Source organism: Culex quinquefasciatus, chromosome 3 (assembly GCF_015732765.1).
Source record: "Culex quinquefasciatus strain JHB chromosome 3, VPISU_Cqui_1.0_pri_paternal, whole genome shotgun sequence".
NCBI classification, from domain to species: Eukaryota; Metazoa; Arthropoda; class Insecta; order Diptera; family Culicidae; genus Culex; species Culex quinquefasciatus.
The window spans coordinates 200,667,535-200,687,551 of record NC_051863.1 but is presented as its reverse complement, the minus strand read 5'-3'; the positions used below and the strand labels follow the sequence as shown (position 1 = coordinate 200,687,551).

Here is a 20,017-nt window from a genome sequence, read left to right as displayed (position 1 = left end):
ATATTGCCCCAAGTCGAATGGTTCGATAAATGTCCCCCCGGTAGAACCTTCCCGCAGGGCCATGGCCACTCCGGGTGTGGCCAATCCTGTCAAAATGGCCATTTTCACTACCAGTATCAAAAACCATGAATTTTGATACCCATATTGCCCCAAGTCGAATGGTTCGATAAATGTCCCCCCGGTAGAACCTTCCCTCAGGGCCATGACCACTCCGGGTGTGGCCAACCCTGGCAAAATGGCCATTTTCACTACCAGTATCAAAAACCATGAATTTTGATACCCATATTGCCCCAAGTCGAATGGTTCGATAAATGTCCCCCCGGTAGAACCTTCCCTCAGGGCCATGGCCACTCCGGGTGTGGCCAATCCTGTCAAAATTGCCATTTTCACTACCAGTATCAAAAACCATGAATTTTGATTCCCATATTGCCCCAAGTCGAATGGTTCGATAAATGTCCCCCCGGTAGAACCTTCCCGCAGGGCCATGGCCACTCCGGGTGTGGCCAATCCTGTCAAAATGGCCATTTTCACTACCAGTATAAAAACCATGAATTTTGATACCCATATTGCCCCAAGTCGAATGGTTCGATAAATGTCCCCCCGGTAGAACCTTCCCTCAGGGCCATGGCCACTCCGGGTGTGGCCAATCCTGTCAAAATGGCCATTTTCACTACCAGTATCAAAAACCATGAATTTTGATACCCATATTGTCCCAAGTCGAATGGTTCGATAAATGTCCCCCCGGTAGAACCTTCCCTCAGGGCCATGGCCACTCCGGGTGTGCCCAATCCTGTCAAAATTGCCATTTTCACTACCAGTATCAAAAACCATGAATTTTGATACCCATATTGCCCCAAGTCGAATGGTTCGATAAATGTCCCCCCGGTAGAACCTTCCCGCAGGGCCATGGCCACTCCGGGTGTGGCCAATCCTGTCAAAATGGCCATTTTCACTACCAGTATCAAAAACCATGAATTTTGATACCCATATTGTCCCAAGTCGAATGGTTCGATAAATGTCCCCCCGGTAGAACCTTCCCTCAGGGCCATGGCCACTCCGGGTGTGGCCAATCCTGTCAAAATGGCCATTTTCACTACCAGTATAAAAAACCATGAATTTTGATACCCATATTGCCCCAAGTCGAATGGTTCGATAAATGTCCCCCCGGTAGAACCTTCCCTCAGGGCCATGGCCACTCCGGGTGTGGCCAATCCTGTCAAAATGGCCATTTTCACTACCAGTATAAAAAACCATGAATTTTGATACCCATATTGCCCCAAGTCGAATGGTTCGATAAATGTCCCCCCGCTAGAACCTTCCCTCAGGGCCATGGCCACTCCGGGTGTGGCCAACCCTGGCAAAATGGCCATTTTCACTACCAGTATCAAAAACCATGAATTTTGATACCCATATTGTCCCAAGTCGAATGGTTCGATAAATGTCCCCCCGGTAGAACCTTCCCTCAGGGCCATGGCCACTCCGGGTGTGGCCAACCTTGGCAAAATGGCCATTTTCACTACCAGTATCAAAAACCATGAATTTTGATACCCATATTGCCCCAAGTCGAATGGTTCGATAAATGTCCCCCCGGTAGAACCTTCCCTCAGGGCCATGGCCACTCCGGGTGTGGCCAATCCTGTCAAAATTGCCATTTTCACTACCAGTATCAAAAACCATGAATTTTGATTCCCATATTGCCCCAAGTCGAATGGTTCGATAAATGTCCCCCCGGTAGAACCTTCCCGCAGGGTCATGGCCACTCCGGGTGTGGCCAATCCTGTCAAAATGGCCATTTTCACTACCAGTATAAAAAACCATGAATTTTGATACCCATATTGCCCCAAGTCGAATGGTTCGATAAATGTCCCCCCGGTAGAACCTTCCCTCAGGGCCATGGCCACTCCGGGTGTGGCCAATCCTGTCAAAATGGCCATTTTCACTACCAGTATCAAAAACCATGAATTTTGATACCCATATTGTCCCAAGTCGAATGGTTCAATAAATGTCCCCCCGGTAGAACCTTCCCTCAGGGCCATGGCCACTCCGGGTGTGGCCAATCCTGTCAAAATTGCCATTTTCACTACCAGTATCAAAAACCATGAATTTTGATTCCCATATTGCCCCTAGTCGAATGGTTCGATAAATGTCCCCCCGGTAGAACCTTCCCTCAGGGCCATGGCCACTCCGGGTGTGGCCAATCCTGTCAAAATGGCCATTTTCACTACCAGTATAAAAAACCATGAATTTTGATACCCATATTGCCCCTAGTCGAATGGTTCGATAAATGTCCCCCCGGTAGAACCTTCCCTCAGGGCCATGGCCACTCCGGGTGTGGCCAATCCTGTCAAAATGGCCATTTTCACTACCAGTATCAAAAACCATGAATTTTGATACCCATATTGTCCCAAGTCGAATGGTTCAATAAATGTCCCCCCGGTAGAACCTTCCCTCAGGGCCATGGCCACTCCGGGTGTGGCCAATCCTGTCAAAATGGCCATTTTCACTACCAGTATAAAAAACCATGAATTTTGATACCCATATTGCCCCTAGTCGAATGGTTCGATAAATGTCCCCCCGGTAGAACCTTCCCTCAGGGCCATGGCCACTCCGGGTGTGGCCAATCCTGTCAAAATGGCCATTTTCACTACCAGTATAAAAAACCATGAATTTTGATACCCATATTGCCCCTAGTCGAATGGTTCGATAAATGTCCCCCCGGTAGAACCTTCCCTCAGGGCCATGCCCACTCCGGGTGTGGCCAATCCTGTCAAAATTGCCATTTTCACTACCAGTATCAAAAACCATGAATTTTGATTCCCATATTGCCCCAAGTCGAATGGTTCGATAAATGTCCCCCCGGTAGAACCTTCCCGCAGGGCCATGGCCACTCCGGGTGTGGCCAATCCTGTCAAAATGGCCATTTTCACTACCAGTATAAAAAACCATGAATTTTGATACCCATATTGCCCCAAGTCGAATGGTTCGATAAATGTCCCCCCGGTAGAACCTTCCCTCAGGGCCATGGCCACTCCGGGTGTGGCCAATCCTGTCAAAATGGCCATTTTCACTACCAGTATCAAAAACCATGAATTTTGATACCCATATTGCCCCAAGTCGAATGGTTCGATAAATGTCCCCCCGGTAGAACCTTCCCTCAGGGCCATGGCCACTCCGGGTGTGGCCAATCCTGTCAAAATGGCCATTTTCACTACCAGTATAAAAAACCATGAATTTTGATACCCATATTGTCCCAAGTCGAATGGTTCGATAAATGTCCCCCCGGTAGAACCTTCCCTCAGGGCCATGGCCACTCCGGGTGTGGCCAACCCTGGCAAAATGGCCATTTTCACTACCAGTATCAAAAACCATGAATTTTGATACCCATATTGCCCCAAGTCGAATGGTTCGATAAATGTCCCCCCGGTAGAACCTTCCCTCAGGGCCATGGCCACTCCGGGTGTGGCCAATCCTGTCAAAATTGCCATTTTCACTACCAGTATCAAAAACCATGAATTTTGATTCCCATATTGCCCCAAGTCGAATGGTTCGATAAATGTCCCCCCGGTAGAACCTTCCCGCAGGGTCATGGCCACTCCGGGTGTGGCCAATCCTGTCAAAATGGCCATTTTCACTACCATTATAAAAAACCATGAATTTTGATACCCATATTGCCCCAAGTCGAATGGTTCGATAAATGTCCCCCGGTAGAACCTTCCCTCAGGGCCATGGCCACTCCGGGTGTGGCCAATCCTGTCAAAATGGCCATTTTCACTACCAGTATCAAAAACCATGAATTTTGATACCCATATTGCCCCAAGTCGAATGGTTCGATAAATGTCCCCCCGGTAGAACCTTCCCTCAGGGCCATGGCCACTCCGGGTGTGGCCAATCCTGTCAAAATTGCCATTTTCACTACCAGTATCAAAAACCATGAATTTTGATTCCCATATTGCCCCTAGTCGAATGGTTCGATAAATGTCCCCCCGGTAGAACCTTCCCTCAGGGCCATGGCCACTCCGGGTGTGGCCAATCCTGTCAAAATGGCCATTTTCACTACCAGTATAAAAAACCATGAATTTTGATACCCATATTGCCCCTAGTCGAATGGTTCGATAAATGTCCCCCCGGTAGAACCTTCCCTCAGGGCCATGGCCACTCCGGGTGTGGCCAATCCTGTCAAAATGGCCATTTTCACTACCAGTATAAAAAACCATGAATTTTGATACCCATATTGCCCCTAGTCGAATGGTTCGATAAATGTCCCCCCGGTAGAACCTTCCCTCAGGGCCATGGCCACTCCGGGTGTGGCCAATCCTGTCAAAATGGCCATTTTCACTACCAGTATAAAAAACCATGAATTTTGATACCCATATTGTCCCAAGTCGAATGGTTCAATAAATGTCCCCCCGGTAGAACCTTCCCTCAGGGCCATGGCCACTCCGGGTGTGGCCAATCCTGTCAAAATGGCCATTTTCACTACCAGTATAAAAACCATGAATTTTGATACCCATATTGCCCCTAGTCGAATGGTTCGATAAATGTCCCCCCGGTAGAACCTTCCCTCAGGGCCATGGCCACTCCGGGTGTGGCCAATCCTGTCAAAATGGCCATTTTCACTACCAGTATCAAAAACCATGAATTTTGATACCCATATTGTCCCAAGTCGAATGGTTCAATAAATGTCCCCCCGGTAGAACCTTCCCTCAGGGCCATGGCCACTCCGGGTGTGGCCAATCCTGTCAAAATTGCCATTTTCACTACCAGTATCAAAAACCATGAATTTTGATTCCCATATTGTCCCAAGTCGAATGGTTCGATAAATGTCCCCCCGGTAGAACCTTCCCGCAGGGCCATGGCCACTCCGGGTGTGGCCAATCCTGTCAAAATGGCCATTTTCACTACCAGTATAAAAAACCATGAATTTTGATACCCATATTGCCCCAAGTCGAATGGTTCGATAAATGTCCCCCGGTAGAACCTTCCCTCAGGGCCATGGCCACTCCGGGTGTGGCCAATCCTGTCAAAATGGCCATTTTCACTACCAGTATAAAAAACCATGAATTTTGATACCCATATTGTCCCAAGTCGAATGGTTCGATAAATGTCCCCCCGGTAGAACCTTCCCGCAGGGCCATGGCCACTCCGGGTGTGGCCAATCCTGTCAAAATGGCCATTTTCACTACCAGTATAAAAAACCATGAATTTTGATACCCATATTGCCCCAAGTCGAATGGTTCGATAAATGTCCCCCCGGTAGAACCTTCCCTCAGGGCCCTCCTACCAGTTTGGTCCCAACCCCATTGCCTGAAATCATTCTGGTTTTCGAGTGACCGATCTAACAATCTTCGTTAGAACAGAATTCCTCCCAAGTTGGTGCACAACCTGTGTCTTTCAATGTGTGCATGTGTGTGTGAGCAATAAAATTACCACCGTCGATCCGTCTCTGACGGATTTTCGAATAAAACTAAAATTGTTCAGAGGCTATCTGTTAGCTTATATAGTTAGCATGAAATGTTGCAACATGGTGCAAATTTTGCCTCGTCTCCTGCTTTCTTGGAACTGTCACGCGAGAATGCTGCACCATTGTTGCCACATTTCATTCGTTGCAGACCCCTTCCGCAGTACCAAGCATGCAACATTTTCGTAACGCGCGACATTTTTCGTTTTTTCTGGATTGACACCTCACCAGAATAGAGCCCTTAGGACAAAGTTCTTTGTCAAAATCGAAACTGATTCTTTCTGCCTCCAACGGGAGAGTTTTTATTCCTATGGTTTGGGATAATCACTTGTTTGCGAGAACAAATATCACAGTTGCAATTATTCAATGAAAACCGGGGGAAATTGCACCCATCTTCGGTCGTTGATGATGCAAGGGGAAGTGCTCATCTATTTGAATATAAATTTAAAAATGTAAAATTTTGATTGAAAGGTTGAATGTTACGCTTTTTCTTTTAAGTCGCATGTGTAATTTACAAACCTCAAACTCGTGATTATAGTTTAGTGCAAATGGCTGAATATGTTAGATGTTGAACACCCATAACCTTTTAAAACATTGCCTAAATTTTAATAATTTAATTAAAAATTGCGGTTAGTACCTTACTACAATTTACATAAACTCGAAGTTGTCAACGAGTTCGTCCCAGAGGTGAGTAATCATATTTGTCATCATTTGCTATATTTGACATCGTTAGTTGGAAACGTAACGAGACCAAATTTCCATTATCATGGTGACCAAGTCATGATCATGGCTATCGAGGTACCTCCAACTCTTTCATTGTTTAAAGATAATATCAGATGACAATCATAATCATGGTGCTAATTTTTTAAATTATACGTTAGCGTTAGCATTTGAATACACACTTTGGGTCTTAATGTAAATTTGGAAATAAATGTCCAGCACTTGGTAGATATTTTCAAATATTTTCTAAACTATTATTTTATTGAATTATACTGTGATTGCTGACCGTCACGCACAAACAATTATCATTGCGTGACAAGCCGCTTGTGTAAGTTGGTTTATTACACTACTAACTCTGTTGTGATCGTGAATTGGTGTACTGATTTGTATACAATAGTGACAGCTTTATGCGAAATCAATTCAGTGGACACTTGGCGTGGTACTGCCTCAACTTCATGCAATCTTGGTTATTCTCTTGAAAAACATTTCCCGGGCACTTGTTGAACATTTTCATCCTCATGCACCGAATAATGTGACCCGAGATTGGGTGGCAAATCTTTTCGCCCTTGTAGCTAGGTTTCAACTTGGCACCGGCCTCAATTTCTTCCTTATTGGCATCAGCTTCTGCAAAACATTCGTCCAGCGTGTCCTTCACTATCGAATGCCATTGGGGATTGTTCTTCGATGAGGCCAAAAATATTTTTTGGGTTTCCTTACGATTGATTTTTCCATTTTTAACGAGTTTTGTTGCGTTTGTAGCACATTCGGCAACACACTGTTGTTGATCATGTGAAAGAAAAGATGAATCGAGTTTTGAAAATGTATCAAATTTTAACTCACACATCCACGTGGAATTCCGTCCATTTTGGATTGCCGTTTCGTTTGCTCTCCCCATTTACTGAAGCAGTTCATCATTATGGAGGGTTCTACCAGATCTGGCAAAGCACAACATTCTAATGGGTTCTGAAAATGAAAATATAAATTCATTTTGATCATCATGGATTTACAATGTCTTACCTTTTCCACTTGTGGTCCTTCCGAACATGGATTTGTAGTCATACAAATAGTTACACTTAAAATGAAAATAAAAACGGCGATGCTGTTACGGAACATCTTACTGCTAGATTTACTAAATTGCAAATTACAACATAATCTCTGTTCGATACCATTTTATATAAAAATGGGAGTAAGTGGGAGGTACCAACCAGTCAACCTCTCATCAACTGTCACAGCACTTGAAAAACGAAACTATTGGCACTACGCCCCCCGGGGCATGGCCTTCCTCTAACGTGGGATTTCTGCTCCAGCGCCTCTGACGAGACAGGAGAAACCGGGACCGACGTTTTACTTCACCATCCGATAGAAGCTCAGTGGATAAGGCGGGAATCGAACCCGCGTCTCATAGCATCATCGGGATCGGCAGCCGAAGCCGCTACCCCTGCGCCACGAGACCCACACTTGATAAATCAATCAAACGCCATAACTTCAATAACAGGTGTTACTCATTTGAAAACTGAACAGCATCGGATGTATTAGAGGTAGGTATAATTTACATAAGTTGTTTATTTGAAAATAGTTCATTAAAAATCAAATAATTTATTTTTGTGTTACTCTATTTAGTAGTACTTATCGCTTCTTTTTGCGATGGCTGCAGTCATTAGACAAAAAATAACCTCAGTTGTCTTGAATTATTTATGCTTACAGCTTCGTTCTGCCGCAAAAGCCTGACAGCGTTATGCTAAACCAGTAAAAAAATTAAAAAAGTATGTAATTTTAACTAAAAATATAATTACATTTTACTTTTAAAGCATGAATTGAGTCAAGAGGCGTATGACTCAAAAAAATAATTAATAACCTTCACCAACTAACTTTTTTTTACTGAGTAGACGATACATCCCGATGGAGGACCAATTCCTGCGCATGCGGTTTGAGTGCCAAAACAATCAGCACATATTTTGGGAGTAAAGTAGTGTTAAGGAAGTTGTCACTTTGAGAGAAATCGAGCGTTTTTTGTTGTTGCAGAAGTTAAGATAATTCAGATGGCAACAGGCATCTTATATGTGAAACAAAAATCCAATAAAGTCAGCGCATTACAAAGATTTCCTCAAAAGTAGCGGAAAGCCAAGGCCAAGAGTAGAGTGACTTTGGTGCAAATCAGCTGATTTCATTTCACGGTGCTGCCTTGAAATCGATTTTTCAATGTTGCAAAAGGAACAAATCAAAGTGGCTAGATGGAAATTTTGGATGTAGATAATCCTGGATTGATTGAAGCCCGGTCAAACTGTTACTTAACAAAAGTCACCGCAACGTAATCGTTGGCCGGAACTACTGGTGGAAAATCGATACAAACACCTAGTGGTTTGAAAATGTGGTGCACTGTGATAGGAATTGTACTCGGGGTGATTGTGGCCCTGTACGCGCTATTTGAGTTGCACTACTTCCTGCGGATGTGCCTTTGTGTAATTGCAGCGCGGTACATCAAGAAACGAATGCACATCCTGGAAACTGCTACGGTTTGTGGTGAGTTTGGTGTTCAAGTCTTAACATAATTTTATATTTTCGGAAGTAGATCGATACGTGGAATCAATTATATGTATTTCATATGAAATAGTAAAAAAAATATTATAAATCATTTTTTGTATTTCTCTGCCCTACAACTTTAAAAAACATTGACTCAATCTATAAAATAATCCTGCAATATTACAAAAAAAAACTTAATTTAAAAATAATAACTTCTCGATTATTGCAGATTTCAAAAGTACATTTTCCCTTCTAAAGATATTTCAAAAACAACAGTAATAAGAATAACACAAATTGGCAGCGGTTGTAAAACTATTTCTGCCTTTTTTTCTGATAAAGACAATTTTTCGAAATTTTGGGTATGTCATCAAATAAAGCGTCATCAAATTTTACATAAAAGTCCCTTTGAAACCAAATATCCCCATTTCAGGCTGTAATTTATCGAAAAACACGTATTTTAATTGTTCAAAATTTATATCTCCATCACGAGATATAAAAAAATGGTCGGTTATGATGTTGGCATAAATCGTAAAAATTACTTTCGTTACTTTATGAAAAAGTGACCATACAAAATCACACATAAAATGAATTTTACTACGATAGCTCTTGATTTCGTCCTACCGAGCTCATATTTGCCACAATAAGACAATTCATCCCTTTAATTAAAATTTTACAACCATTATTTGTTTATAGCTATGAAAGAAATTGTCTTGCGAATTTGTTGCAAAGAAATAAAAAAAACCGTTGTTTCCGCCCGGGATCGAACCGGGGGCCTTACGCGTGTTAGGCGGATGTGATAACCACTACACCACGGAAACAAGTGATTAAAACGCCTTAACAAAGAAAAAGCGTTGATTTTGTTTTCTCACAACTTGCACTATGCAATACACTCGTTACTGGATTGGAATTAATGTTGGGCCAGCATTTGAAAAGGGCGTTGCATTCTGATAATACTTTGTAATTACCCAATACTCTTATTTCGCATTCTGTGCTGAAAATAAGCAAAAATGCTGGTGAAACAATAAATTGTACGATGTTTTCGAATGTTGCCTCAGAGTCCGCGGTTTATCTTCTATTTTGTTTTTTATTTGTTGAGATTTCTTCCAAACACTTTAGTTGTCATTACAGTTGCGTTGATCAAAACTAATTGTTTTTTTGTTCTTTTTCCAGGTTTATGCCTTACAAATGACGTCGACACGTTATTATACCACATGAATAATGCTCGTTACCTGCGCGAGGTAGACTTTGCTCGGGTTGACTTTTACGAAAGGACACTTCTCTGGCGGACAATCCTCAGCAAGGGCGGATCGGTGGTTCAGGGAGCAACAACCATTCGCTATCGAAGATTTATTCGTCCATTTACTCGTTTTACTATCAGTTCTAGGGTAAGTTATTCTTGATCAATGATTACCTATGCCAAAAAAAAATGTTTCTTTTCATTTTATCAATACAGATCGTATACTGGGACAATCAGTCAATTTTCATGGAGCACCGATTCATCGGTCGTACGGATGGCTTTATCCACTGTATCGCGTTGTGCCGACAACGGGTCATTCAGTGTTCCGTAGAGGACGTCATGGCGACGCTGCTGAAGCCCATCGAGACCGCGACTAGTTCGACCGAGTGTCTGGAAAAGCTCGAGAATGGCATCGAAAGTGGTGGAAATGTTACGACTGTGACCACTTGCGTCGAATATGCTGCAAAATTGAAACCGGAAATACCCCCGGAAGTGGCCAAGTGGCTTGAATGGAACGACATTTCTAGTGCTTGCTTACGCAGTGGATGTTGATCAGATTTTATTGACTCACAGGTAGGGTGAAACTAGTAAATTAATGAAAAGACTAACTTTATTTAGGTAATGTTTCCTCTTTCAGGATTTGAACTGTGTGCTATCCTGCTTTTTACCACAACAAAACGAGACAAAGATGAACACAGCTTTTCTTAGACTTTCTTATTGTTGATTCTGTTGGAATAAAACCATCAAATTTTAAATTATGTTTTGAAATTGAGTTTCTTTCATTTGAAATTATCATTAACTTGTTTTTCCATGCTGTTTATTTACCCATCACCCAAAACTTAAAAGATTATTTTTGAATTTTGATCCGCCTAATTTTTCTTGGGCGTTGGCTTTTGATCAAAGATGGTGTAGAATGGACATTGGGTCAAATGTTTCTTGATTTCAAGGCATTCAGTCTCATTTTTCGCAAACTTTTTATCCGGACAGTTCTGGAAGTGGATGACCAGTTAGTGAAACAAATAGTTTTTTTTTTGTTTGTTATCAACTTTACCTTATAAACAGACACGTGCACACATTCCATGATGAATCCGGCAGCGGGGCTGCAGATGCGGTCATTTTTGAATCTTTTCTGCAGCTGCTTGGTGTCGGCTTCAAACGAGGCACGTCTGGTTTCACTTTGCTCCAAACAATCGGTTACAGCATTTTCAACGACACCGACCCAAACTTTATCTTCCAGCTTTTCCACGAAGGTGTCCATCGCTTTCTCATCATTAACGCCTTTTTTGCGGTTGAAAATTCCAGTTCGGTTCATCACGCACTCCGACATGCACTTTGAAATGAGACAAATTTCCTCGTTATGACTTACATTATTGTCACCTAGTGTCAACGAAAACTTACATCCGGTTTGACTTGGTCCTTGTCGTCCTTTGGAGCTGGGAAGAGTTCCAGGCATTGTTTCACGATGGTAGGATTCAGCAGCTTCGGAGTTGGACAGCAGTAAAACGGATCAATTTTGAACTTCTTGTTCAGACAACTTGCTGGAACGTTTTGCTCTGCAGCTAGAGTTAGCTTGACAATAGTTAAAAGCACTAAAACTGAAAGTGTGGTTGACTTCATTTTGTTGGATTAAGAACTTTGGGAGTTAATTTAGTGAATATCACACTTGTACTGAATACTGAATGGTTTTACGCTTATTTATATGCTGGAGATATCAATTTTAAAGTCATTAAAACAGGCTGCTAATGTGTAATTGACACCAAATTAAAATGTTTCCTATGGAGCATGAAGGATATTTTTCAAGGGTTTTTTTTTACTTTCATATTCCTGTCATTAAATACGCATTATTTTCCAAAATACTTATCGGTTCGCTTTGCTTTTCAGTGTTTTTGATGGAATTCATTTTCAAACTTTTTTTTCATGATTTTACATGTCGAACCTGTTTTTTGTTTCATTTCAAGATTATTTAAATTTCACAATACTTTTTAGGCATGGTTAGTTATGCAATAGCCTTATAATTTTGAATCTAAATGTCAAATCCAAATTTTCTTGAATATTTATAGGTGAACCATCAGGTTTAATTGATTGGATTTTTTTTCAAAGATTTTGTTCTTTTTCGGATACAATTTATTCAATAGCTCCCAGATAATTTTGGGATAATTTTGAAGTGTGCGTTGCAAGAGGAGGGTAAATTTGAAATAAACTGTGCACTTGTCTAAGGCTGTTATAAACTATAAATAAAATTTTTGTCACCCCCCCCCCCTCTCCTTTGAAGTCAGCTCGAAAAATCAGGGGGCAAAACAAATATTTTTTCACAAAAGTTCAAAATTTTAAAGAAAACTTTAGTGAAATCAACTGAAATCAATTTAAATTGCATATCATGCGTTTATCATTCCTTTTAGCATGATTGGGTACTTCAAAAATATGTTGAATTTGAATGAATTGTCTAAATATGCAAATTGTTTTTTTCGCTGAAAACCCCCCCTTCCTCGACCCCAAAGTTTTTGTCCCTAGCCGAGGGTCAAAAACTTTGAAAAATATTTGCATCGGCCTACTAAAATTGCATTTAATTGAGATTGAATACAGTTAGTTTTGTATATAATCTATAAACTTTTTTCGATCTTCGATAGTATCTTTAAAAAAGTTGCACATTATTTATCAATTTCATGAATCATCAAATCATGCACAAATCTGAATAAAATAACCAGTTGATGAGCATTGCCATCGCTCGTTAAGTAATCATTTTGTCATTTTCAAACCACAATAAAATTGTAAAGTGTCGAAATTGAATAGCTAGTTCAACTTCAGTTGCTTTTGGCCATGATTGTACTGTTTGTCACTGTGGCATTGTTCCACCATGCCGTTCTCTCTCCAGTCTCGTCAGCAGATGAATTCAGTTACTATTCTATGGATCATGCGGGAAATTGTTCGACATCACCGTCAAATGTGAACATTTCTGAGTGTTGCAACATTCCTTTACCTTTTCCCACTAAGTGCATCGAATCATTTTCAAATGAGTCTGCTTTGGTAAGTTGGATTTATCTTAGTTGAACAGTATTTTTTGATTATTTTTTTGTATTTTTTGTACACACAGAGCACCTTAAACTGTACTTTTAGAGAAATTCTGGAGAAAATTGATGAAACAATGTTCACCAGCTTTGATTCGCTAATGATGGGACTAGCCTTGATACCAAAATATTGGGCAGCATCTCAAGGTTGCCTTTTCTGGATTCCTAAACTATCCGAGGACATCTATGATATTGATATGTTGCCTTTCTTGGATTGTATAAGTAAAAATCTTATACTGGTGAGTTTAATAGTAAATTACCTATGATTTAAAAATTATTATTGTAAATAATAATTTTAGGAATGTCAATTCATAGGAGCAAATGAGAAATGTTTAAATGTGAACAAGTTTTTAAACACCCCATGTTCCTACAAGGCTTTTTTGAATCATCAGAACAATATGTCTTGAAATATTTGTTACTCTTCAAAATAGAATCATATTTTTAAAAACGATGTCGACAAAAATTCGTTCCAGCTGTAAAACTATTTCCTATGCAGAACATAAATAAACTATGAAGTATTGGTAGACTTTTAGTCAAATGTAATTAAAACTTGCGTGATGAAGGAAAAAAAACGATATTCTGATGAAATTAATATTTATGTATTATATTTGTAACATTTCTGTGTTTGTTATAACTCTGGCTGAATTAAAGCTGTGGAGGACCTTTCATCAGGGACATGATGGGACATCCTTTTTCCAAATGGGCCTTTTGTTGTTCACACTCGGGATTTGCAGTCCAGAATGATTTTGGGCAGCTCTGAAAAAAATAAAATAAAATTTAGTCAAACAAGCTCACCATCGGTCATAGCGATGTCTTCACCTTAAACATCGCGGTGGGCAGACATTCGAAAAATTCTCCCGCGATGACATTGCAACCGCTGCTGTCTTTCTGGGATCCTACGGCTGAAGCTTTCGTGAAACAGGATTCAACGGCACCTTGGGCCACCGTTTGCCATTCGGCGGAAGAGCCAACCAGTGAAGACACCTTGGACTTGGCCGCATCCTTGCTGATGGCTCCGTTCGTCATCATACCGAGCTGTTCGAGAATACACTGGGCGATACACTGTCCGAGAAGATGTTTGAATAAATATTTTCCATTTTTAGGTTGATTCAACGTGATACTTACATTAGCACCTGGGGGTGGAGTTCCAGGTGTCGGTGGCGTCATGGGCATTGGAAATTTCTGCATGCACGATGTGAAAATCTCCCGAGATGGCATTACGTTCGGAACCTCACAGCATTCGCGAGGGTTTTTGGTGTTTGGTGGTGGGAAGCATTCCGGTTTGAATTGCTGAGCTGAAATCTGAAGCGAAGGAATTATTTTTGATTACCGTTTAGTTCATAGCTTAAAACATGATCTTTTTACAAGCACAATCAAATTTGTAGCCACTATCAAAACCGATGTCGCCTTCATGGTTGATGCTGGGTGGTGATGCTTTGGCTGTTGGTTTTACAATACAACTTCTGATTCTGGAAATGGCTATATAAATGAAACTGAACACCGAAAAACGCAGACCGTGAAATTGGTGAGATAGTAAGAAAAACAGCACATCTATAATTAGATTATTTGGTTTTGGATGAAAATATACATTATTCTACTATGCCTTCTAGCTATTTTTATTAAGTGTGGTTCGAACCTATCGTAGTGACTTGGCGTTTGATGTTGTCAGGTTTGGCATTTTTTCGATAGCAATTATCGTCATGGAAGTCATGAATGTCCCCAACTTGTCAGTTTTGCCTTCCTCACCTCAATGAGGAAAGGCTATAAAATCACTCGAAAAATGAACTTCTTTATTCGACCTCTTAGACCCACCTTCACGTATACCAATCGACTCAGAATCAAATTCTGAATAAATGTCTGTGCGTGTGTCTGGATGTGAGTCCGTGCCCCGAAAAATATGCACACGATTATCTCCGGGCTGGCTGAACCGATTTGGACCGTTTTAGCCTCATTCGATCCGTCTTGGGGTCCCACAAGACCCTAGTTAATATATAAAAGTTTAGAAAAGCATTTCAAAAGTTATGCTAAAAAACGATTTGGCTAGAGTTTGAAATATTGTAAAAAAGGGTGGTTTTTGTAAGAAAACCCATCATGGTATATATTGTTAGAAAGGTATTTGAAATACCTTTCCAACGCGTTCAAAAGATAGAAGATCTGACAACCCCAAAAAAGTTATGAGCACTTAAGTGTTAATTATACACTTTTTTGAGGCCGGATCTCAAATATGCTGATGAAAAAGTTGTCCGGATCTATCATGCGACCCATCGTTGGATAGATAATCAAAAGACCTTTCCAATAAGCCCAAAAGATTGAAGATCTGAAAACCCTATCAAAAGTTATAAGTACTTTAGTGTTTTTAATTCACTTTTTTGAGGCCGGACCTAGGGCCGGACTCAGATATTTTGATAAAGAATTGTTATTCATACACTTTTTTGAGGCTGTGTGGTGTATGAATGCAAGGAAGGCACCAATCACCTTAGCAAGGCGACATATGGTATGTTATCATTTACCTTAATATGTTAGTTGGGTTAAAAACTGCCACTGAATCCGCTTTATAAATGCCGGCCCCGATAATCTCCAAGGGTGTTCCCCTCAGGAACTGGGTAAAGGTTTACTTATTGACTTAATTCTGCAATAATTGTTTTTTCGACGAATAAAAAATCGTCAATGCTTAGTAATTTTGAAAACTAATGATTGCTATACATCTGAGCAGGTGTAAAATGCATTTTAAAAGAACTTTTTTCATTCAAATATCAAATTCAAATATTTTTTCTTTTAATCATAACTTTGCAACTATTTGAGCAAAAGACTTTCTACAGGTTGCATTTTATAGAAAATTGTCCAAGGAATTCGATAAAAATAAAATTTTAACCCTTAAATGCCCACTTATATTATATTTTAATGTTTTAAGTATTAAAATTCAGTTTTGACCTGTTCTTTATATTTTTATTTGTTTTATTTGATCACCATTGTGTTCCCCGGACAATTTTACACAATTATCAATGTAGACCTCAAACTAAAATGAACTATTGGCGAGATACAGCGATTTTACTGAAAAAGTTTGATTTTGCGCTGCACTCTATCCTATGAATTCACATCCGAAATAAGTTTCTCACATATAAAAACCGAACTATGCAGGATTCATCCCTTTTTGTTGAAAAGTACACCATGTATTTCCGAGTGCTGCTTAAAATCAAACTTTTTTCAGTAAAATCGCTGTATCTTGCCAATAATTCATATGAGGTCTACATTGATTATTATGTAAAATTGACCAGGAAACACGATGGTGATAAAATAAAATTAATAAAAATATTAGGAATTGGTTCAAAACAGAATTTTCTATTATTGAATTCCTTGGACAATTTTCCAGTAAATGCAACCTGTAGAAAGTCTTTTGCTCAAATATTTGCAAAGTTATGATTAAAAGAAAAAAAAAGGTTTTAAGAAAATCGTCAAAAAAGAGGGCGATGCCAAAAATTAAGGGATGGTCCAATCAGCATCAAACTTGGGATTTCTGTTAACTATCAATAGATAAACGTTCCCTCCAAGTTTGGTCCAAATCGGTGAAGGTGGAGTCCAAAAGTGTACTCATTTGACATGGAATGACTCATATTAATAACATTGATATTAATGGCCAGAGTAGAGAGATATAAACTTCAAAACATATTTGTAACGGCCTTACTTAAAAATCCGATTCAAAGGGTTCAACGTTTGTTAAAAAGAGTTAACTATTCAATAATATGTACCATAATTGCAGGCATTATTTTTCTTAATATTTAAATACCGTAATTAATAGCGATCTTGTAACAAGGGTTTAGAATTTTTTATTGACAAAACAATTTTGATTACGCCCACTAGATTTTTACATGCTGCTGTTTTATATTTTGTCCATCATTAAAAGGACCCGACTATTATCAACTTTTGGCTCAATTGAGATTTTTGCTCCATGTGGTAGAAGATGCTGCAACGCATCTTCTGAAATTCGAATTTCACTGAAATGTTGTTTGGTTTTGACTGCCGATGCGGAAACCCAATCGGCTAATATCCCAACCCCCTTTAAAGTGCCGTGGCGAAGATTTGGTGAAGAACAAAAAAACTCGTTTCTCTCGGAATACTTGATTTGACATAATAGCCGAATCTTCAATTATGGGCAGATAAGTGTTGTTTATTTTTCTAAGGGTTATGTAGTTTTACGAAAATAGCTCAAATTTTTAATTTGACGAGCTACTATTGGTCCAATATAAATATATCAACCAATGGCATCTAAAAAAACTTCAAGTCTGCATGTCCATCCTATTGTTCGAGACCATATGGATTTAAAGAAAGAACGCAAGAAAGCCCAATAGAAAAACAAAGCATCGACGTTGTGCTCGTTTAGCGTATGAGACGCAAAACGTACATATTGTTATAGCTTTGAATTATTAATGGTTGTATACCGTTGACATAATTTCTTTATCTTATTGATATCCTGAAAAATGTTTTTATTTGACATTTATTAGCCAATTTATGCCTAAAATCAATGGAATGATTTATTTAGCAGGTGTAAAATGTAATAAAACCAAGAGAGTATGTACTTTGAGGCAGCAGAAATTATATTTATTACAAAATGATGAAATTGCCAAAGTAGAAATTTTCAATATGATGGTAAATTTTTAGGCTCAGTGTTATCATCTGGATTTAACTTCTATGTGCTTTGTTTCTTTTCTTTTAAGGTATGGCTTTCATCATGAAATAAAATGTTTGCACGTTTATGAATTGCAGATGATATATTGCGTTTATTATTACAAACGTTTGTTATGTTACAATCTGTTACAATGAAGCAAGTGAGCAGCCTGAGGCTAGCTTTTGCTTCAATTGATTGCAGTCATTATTATTCGTCCAAGCTGCGGTAGGGCATTTCTGAAATTATCACGATTTTCATGTTATTTACTCAAAATAAATTTAAGAAATGAATACCTGGACAAATGTTGAGCCAACGCAGTTGACAAACGCTTCTGGCAAGAAACTGCAACCGGCTCGACCGGGGCTAGCCGGGACGGGAGTGGCTTTAAGTGCGGCATTTGACGATACTGAACTGTGGCACTGTTCGACGATTCCGTCCACCAACGGGGCAAAGTTGGGATCGGCGCCAATCGTGGTTTTGAGGGCTCGCTTAACTGCATTCTTGTCAATTGCATTGTTTGTGAAAGCATTCACAGAAGTCAGCAAACATTGGGCAACACACTGAAAACAATATTTATTAGATGATTATTTGTTTTTAATTTGCTGTTTGAGAATTTACGTACACATCCCTCAGTTTTCTTGGTTCCAGGAGTTGGAGGAGTTTTTGGTTTTGGATTTTCGGCCATGCATCGATTAAGTACAGCCTGTTCTCCAATGGATGGCATTTTACAACAATCGTTCACAGTTTTTTTGTTTCCCTGAGAGCACGTGGGATTATCTGGTTCGGGTTGAGCTAGTACCTGTATTTAGGAATTGAAACTTTTATATTTTGGGAAAAAAATCTATTTTCAAAATTATATTACCACCATAAACATGGTCACAGTTGTTAACAGCGCGGTGATGAATTTTGCCATTTTGATGATATTTCGTTGCTACACCTTTGGTATCTGAGTTACAACTTTGACTCCGTTGTTTATTTATAACTGTTGATTCAATAACATATCTACGTGGAAAACATAAAAAAAACAATATTTGACAACAATGGTTGCTCTTTTTGTGATGGCTTAGTCATAGAAATGATGTCATTGGAAATTGGGCTCATTGCACCGGAAGTTTGCAAAAAGTGCCCTTGATGAGTTAATGTTTGTGGATTAAAATTATTTTAGCTTACCTTACTATAAAAGTCCAAATATTTTTAAATCGAGGAACAGTTTCCAGTGAGAATCAAATCCGAGCCAAAGCCAAAATGTTCCATCCGTGGATTATTGCTCTTTCATTCCTCGTTAGCTACGTGAGTTCTCCGTTTGATTTGGTGTTTTTTTAGTTTTCTTAAAATTGTTGAAATCAGATTTCAGCTCATAGTGCTAAACCGGACCCAACGTGCTTTATGCTGAAAACTACCAAGCGCTCTGATGATTGCTGCCCTACTCCGGATGTGGTCGATGAAGCAGTTATTGAAAAATGTATTGCGCAACTGGTGAAATCAGCGAACACAACTGGAAATGCGGAAGAAATTTATAAGGTTCGAGGACATTGTCTGTTTTAGTTGTTATTATGATCTCACCAAAATCTTCCAATACTTCCATAGTGTATTACGGACTGCACGGCCAAAGAGTTGGGTCTGGTAAAAAACAATGCAGTTGACAAAGATGCCTTCAAGCAGCTGCTGGTCAAGACTCTTGGCAAAGAAGCTGATTTCAAGCCCGTCGTCGAGAAAGCGTTTGAAGATTGCCATCAGAAAATGTCTAAAATTCCTGAACACGAGTTGCTCAAACCGGCGACGTGTGGTTTTGCACCGTATTATCTGATGAACTGTGTAGAGTCTGAGATTTTCAAGGTAAAGTTGTTGGTTTCGCGGCATTAGGCACTAACTAAATTGTTTATTTTGTAGAACTGCCCAGCCTCCAAGTGGACCGACACTGCCGATTGTTCTGAACTGAAAGGGAAAATAAACAATGGATGTCCCTTCATGGCTATTGTTAAGGATGAAGCAAAGTAAATTACTTTTGGTTTAAAAGCAAACGATTTTATTGCTGCTAATTACAGCAAGTTATTTTTTCAACTTTATGTGGTTCAATAAAAAATCAATCAAATTTTAAATGCATTTTGTTATTTTATATAGACATTTTTGTTTCTAACACAACAAAAAAAAACTAATAGCGAGAATTGAACTCACGCCTGGTAGCCTAGCTAAAATTGCTGGCGTTGCGCTACCCGTTAACCAACTGAGCTATCGAAGCTCTTTTATGATGTCGCATTAAGAAAAATAAAAGCAATTGTAGAATTAGAAACTCATATATGCCGAGTAGCAAAAGCATTTAGGGCCAGACGGAATACATCGATTTCATAATTTAC

At 39.6% G+C, this 20,017-nt stretch overlaps 6 protein-coding genes and 1 non-coding gene across 10 annotated transcripts; 2 read left to right on the top strand and 5 right to left on the bottom strand.

Annotated features, from left to right (window-relative positions):
• Positions 1-6,404: 6,404 nt before the first annotated feature.
• Positions 6,405-7,363, bottom strand: LOC6032838. The gene is made up of 3 exons (XM_001843322.2): positions 7,196-7,363; positions 7,019-7,141; positions 6,405-6,953 (listed from the first exon to the last, which is right to left on the bottom strand). The coding sequence occupies exons 1-3, from the start codon at positions 7,289-7,291 to the stop codon at positions 6,594-6,596; spliced, it is 579 nt and encodes a 192-aa protein (XP_001843374.2). The 5' UTR covers positions 7,292-7,363; the 3' UTR covers positions 6,405-6,593.
• A 270-nt stretch (positions 7,364-7,633) lies between these two features.
• LOC6032839 (protein THEM6) lies at positions 7,634-10,698 on the top strand. The gene is made up of 6 exons (XM_038263317.1): positions 7,634-7,716; positions 7,883-7,941; positions 8,065-8,698; positions 9,869-10,083; positions 10,152-10,508; positions 10,573-10,698. Exons 3-5 carry the CDS (start codon positions 8,545-8,547, stop codon positions 10,485-10,487), a joined length of 705 nt encoding a protein of 234 aa, XP_038119245.1. The 5' UTR covers positions 7,634-7,716; positions 7,883-7,941; positions 8,065-8,544; the 3' UTR covers positions 10,488-10,508; positions 10,573-10,698.
• Positions 9,444-9,516, bottom strand: Trnav-aac. Its single transcript has one exon. It is a non-coding gene; the product is annotated as a tRNA-Val (tRNA).
• A 46-nt stretch (positions 10,699-10,744) lies between the features above and the next one.
• LOC6032841 (general odorant-binding protein 67) lies at positions 10,745-11,552 on the bottom strand. The gene is made up of 3 exons (XM_001843324.2): positions 11,334-11,552; positions 10,987-11,265; positions 10,745-10,924 (listed from the first exon to the last, which is right to left on the bottom strand). Exons 1-3 carry the CDS (start codon positions 11,550-11,552, stop codon positions 10,805-10,807), a joined length of 618 nt encoding a protein of 205 aa, XP_001843376.1. The 3' UTR covers positions 10,745-10,804.
• A 2,025-nt stretch (positions 11,553-13,577) lies between these two features.
• On the bottom strand, positions 13,578-14,665 carry LOC6032842. 4 transcript variants are annotated; one of them, XM_038263318.1, is made up of 5 exons: positions 14,604-14,665; positions 14,366-14,493; positions 14,126-14,302; positions 13,820-14,062; positions 13,578-13,756 (listed from the first exon to the last, which is right to left on the bottom strand). In XM_038263318.1, exons 2-5 carry the CDS (start codon positions 14,411-14,413, stop codon positions 13,646-13,648), a joined length of 579 nt encoding a protein of 192 aa, XP_038119246.1. In that variant the 5' UTR covers positions 14,414-14,493; positions 14,604-14,665; the 3' UTR covers positions 13,578-13,645. The 4 variants fall into 4 exon arrangements, with proteins under 4 accessions (XP_038119246.1, XP_038119249.1, XP_038119248.1 ...); XM_038263321.1 differs by having other exon boundaries at positions 14,637-14,655; XM_038263320.1 differs by having other exon boundaries at positions 14,599-14,617.
• A 3,074-nt stretch (positions 14,666-17,739) lies between these two features.
• Positions 17,740-18,976, bottom strand: LOC6032843 (general odorant-binding protein 67). Its single transcript, XM_038265880.1, has 5 exons — positions 18,834-18,976; positions 18,526-18,665; positions 18,286-18,462; positions 17,957-18,223; positions 17,740-17,899 (listed from the first exon to the last, which is right to left on the bottom strand). The coding sequence occupies exons 2-5, from the start codon at positions 18,574-18,576 to the stop codon at positions 17,810-17,812; spliced, it is 585 nt and encodes a 194-aa protein (XP_038121808.1). The 5' UTR covers positions 18,577-18,665; positions 18,834-18,976; the 3' UTR covers positions 17,740-17,809.
• Positions 18,862-19,687, top strand: LOC6032844 (general odorant-binding protein 67). The gene is made up of 4 exons (XM_001843327.2): positions 18,862-18,953; positions 19,011-19,184; positions 19,251-19,499; positions 19,554-19,687. Exons 1-4 carry the CDS (start codon positions 18,909-18,911, stop codon positions 19,659-19,661), a joined length of 576 nt encoding a protein of 191 aa, XP_001843379.2. The 5' UTR covers positions 18,862-18,908; the 3' UTR covers positions 19,662-19,687.
• The last annotated feature ends 330 nt before the right edge of the window (positions 19,688-20,017 follow it).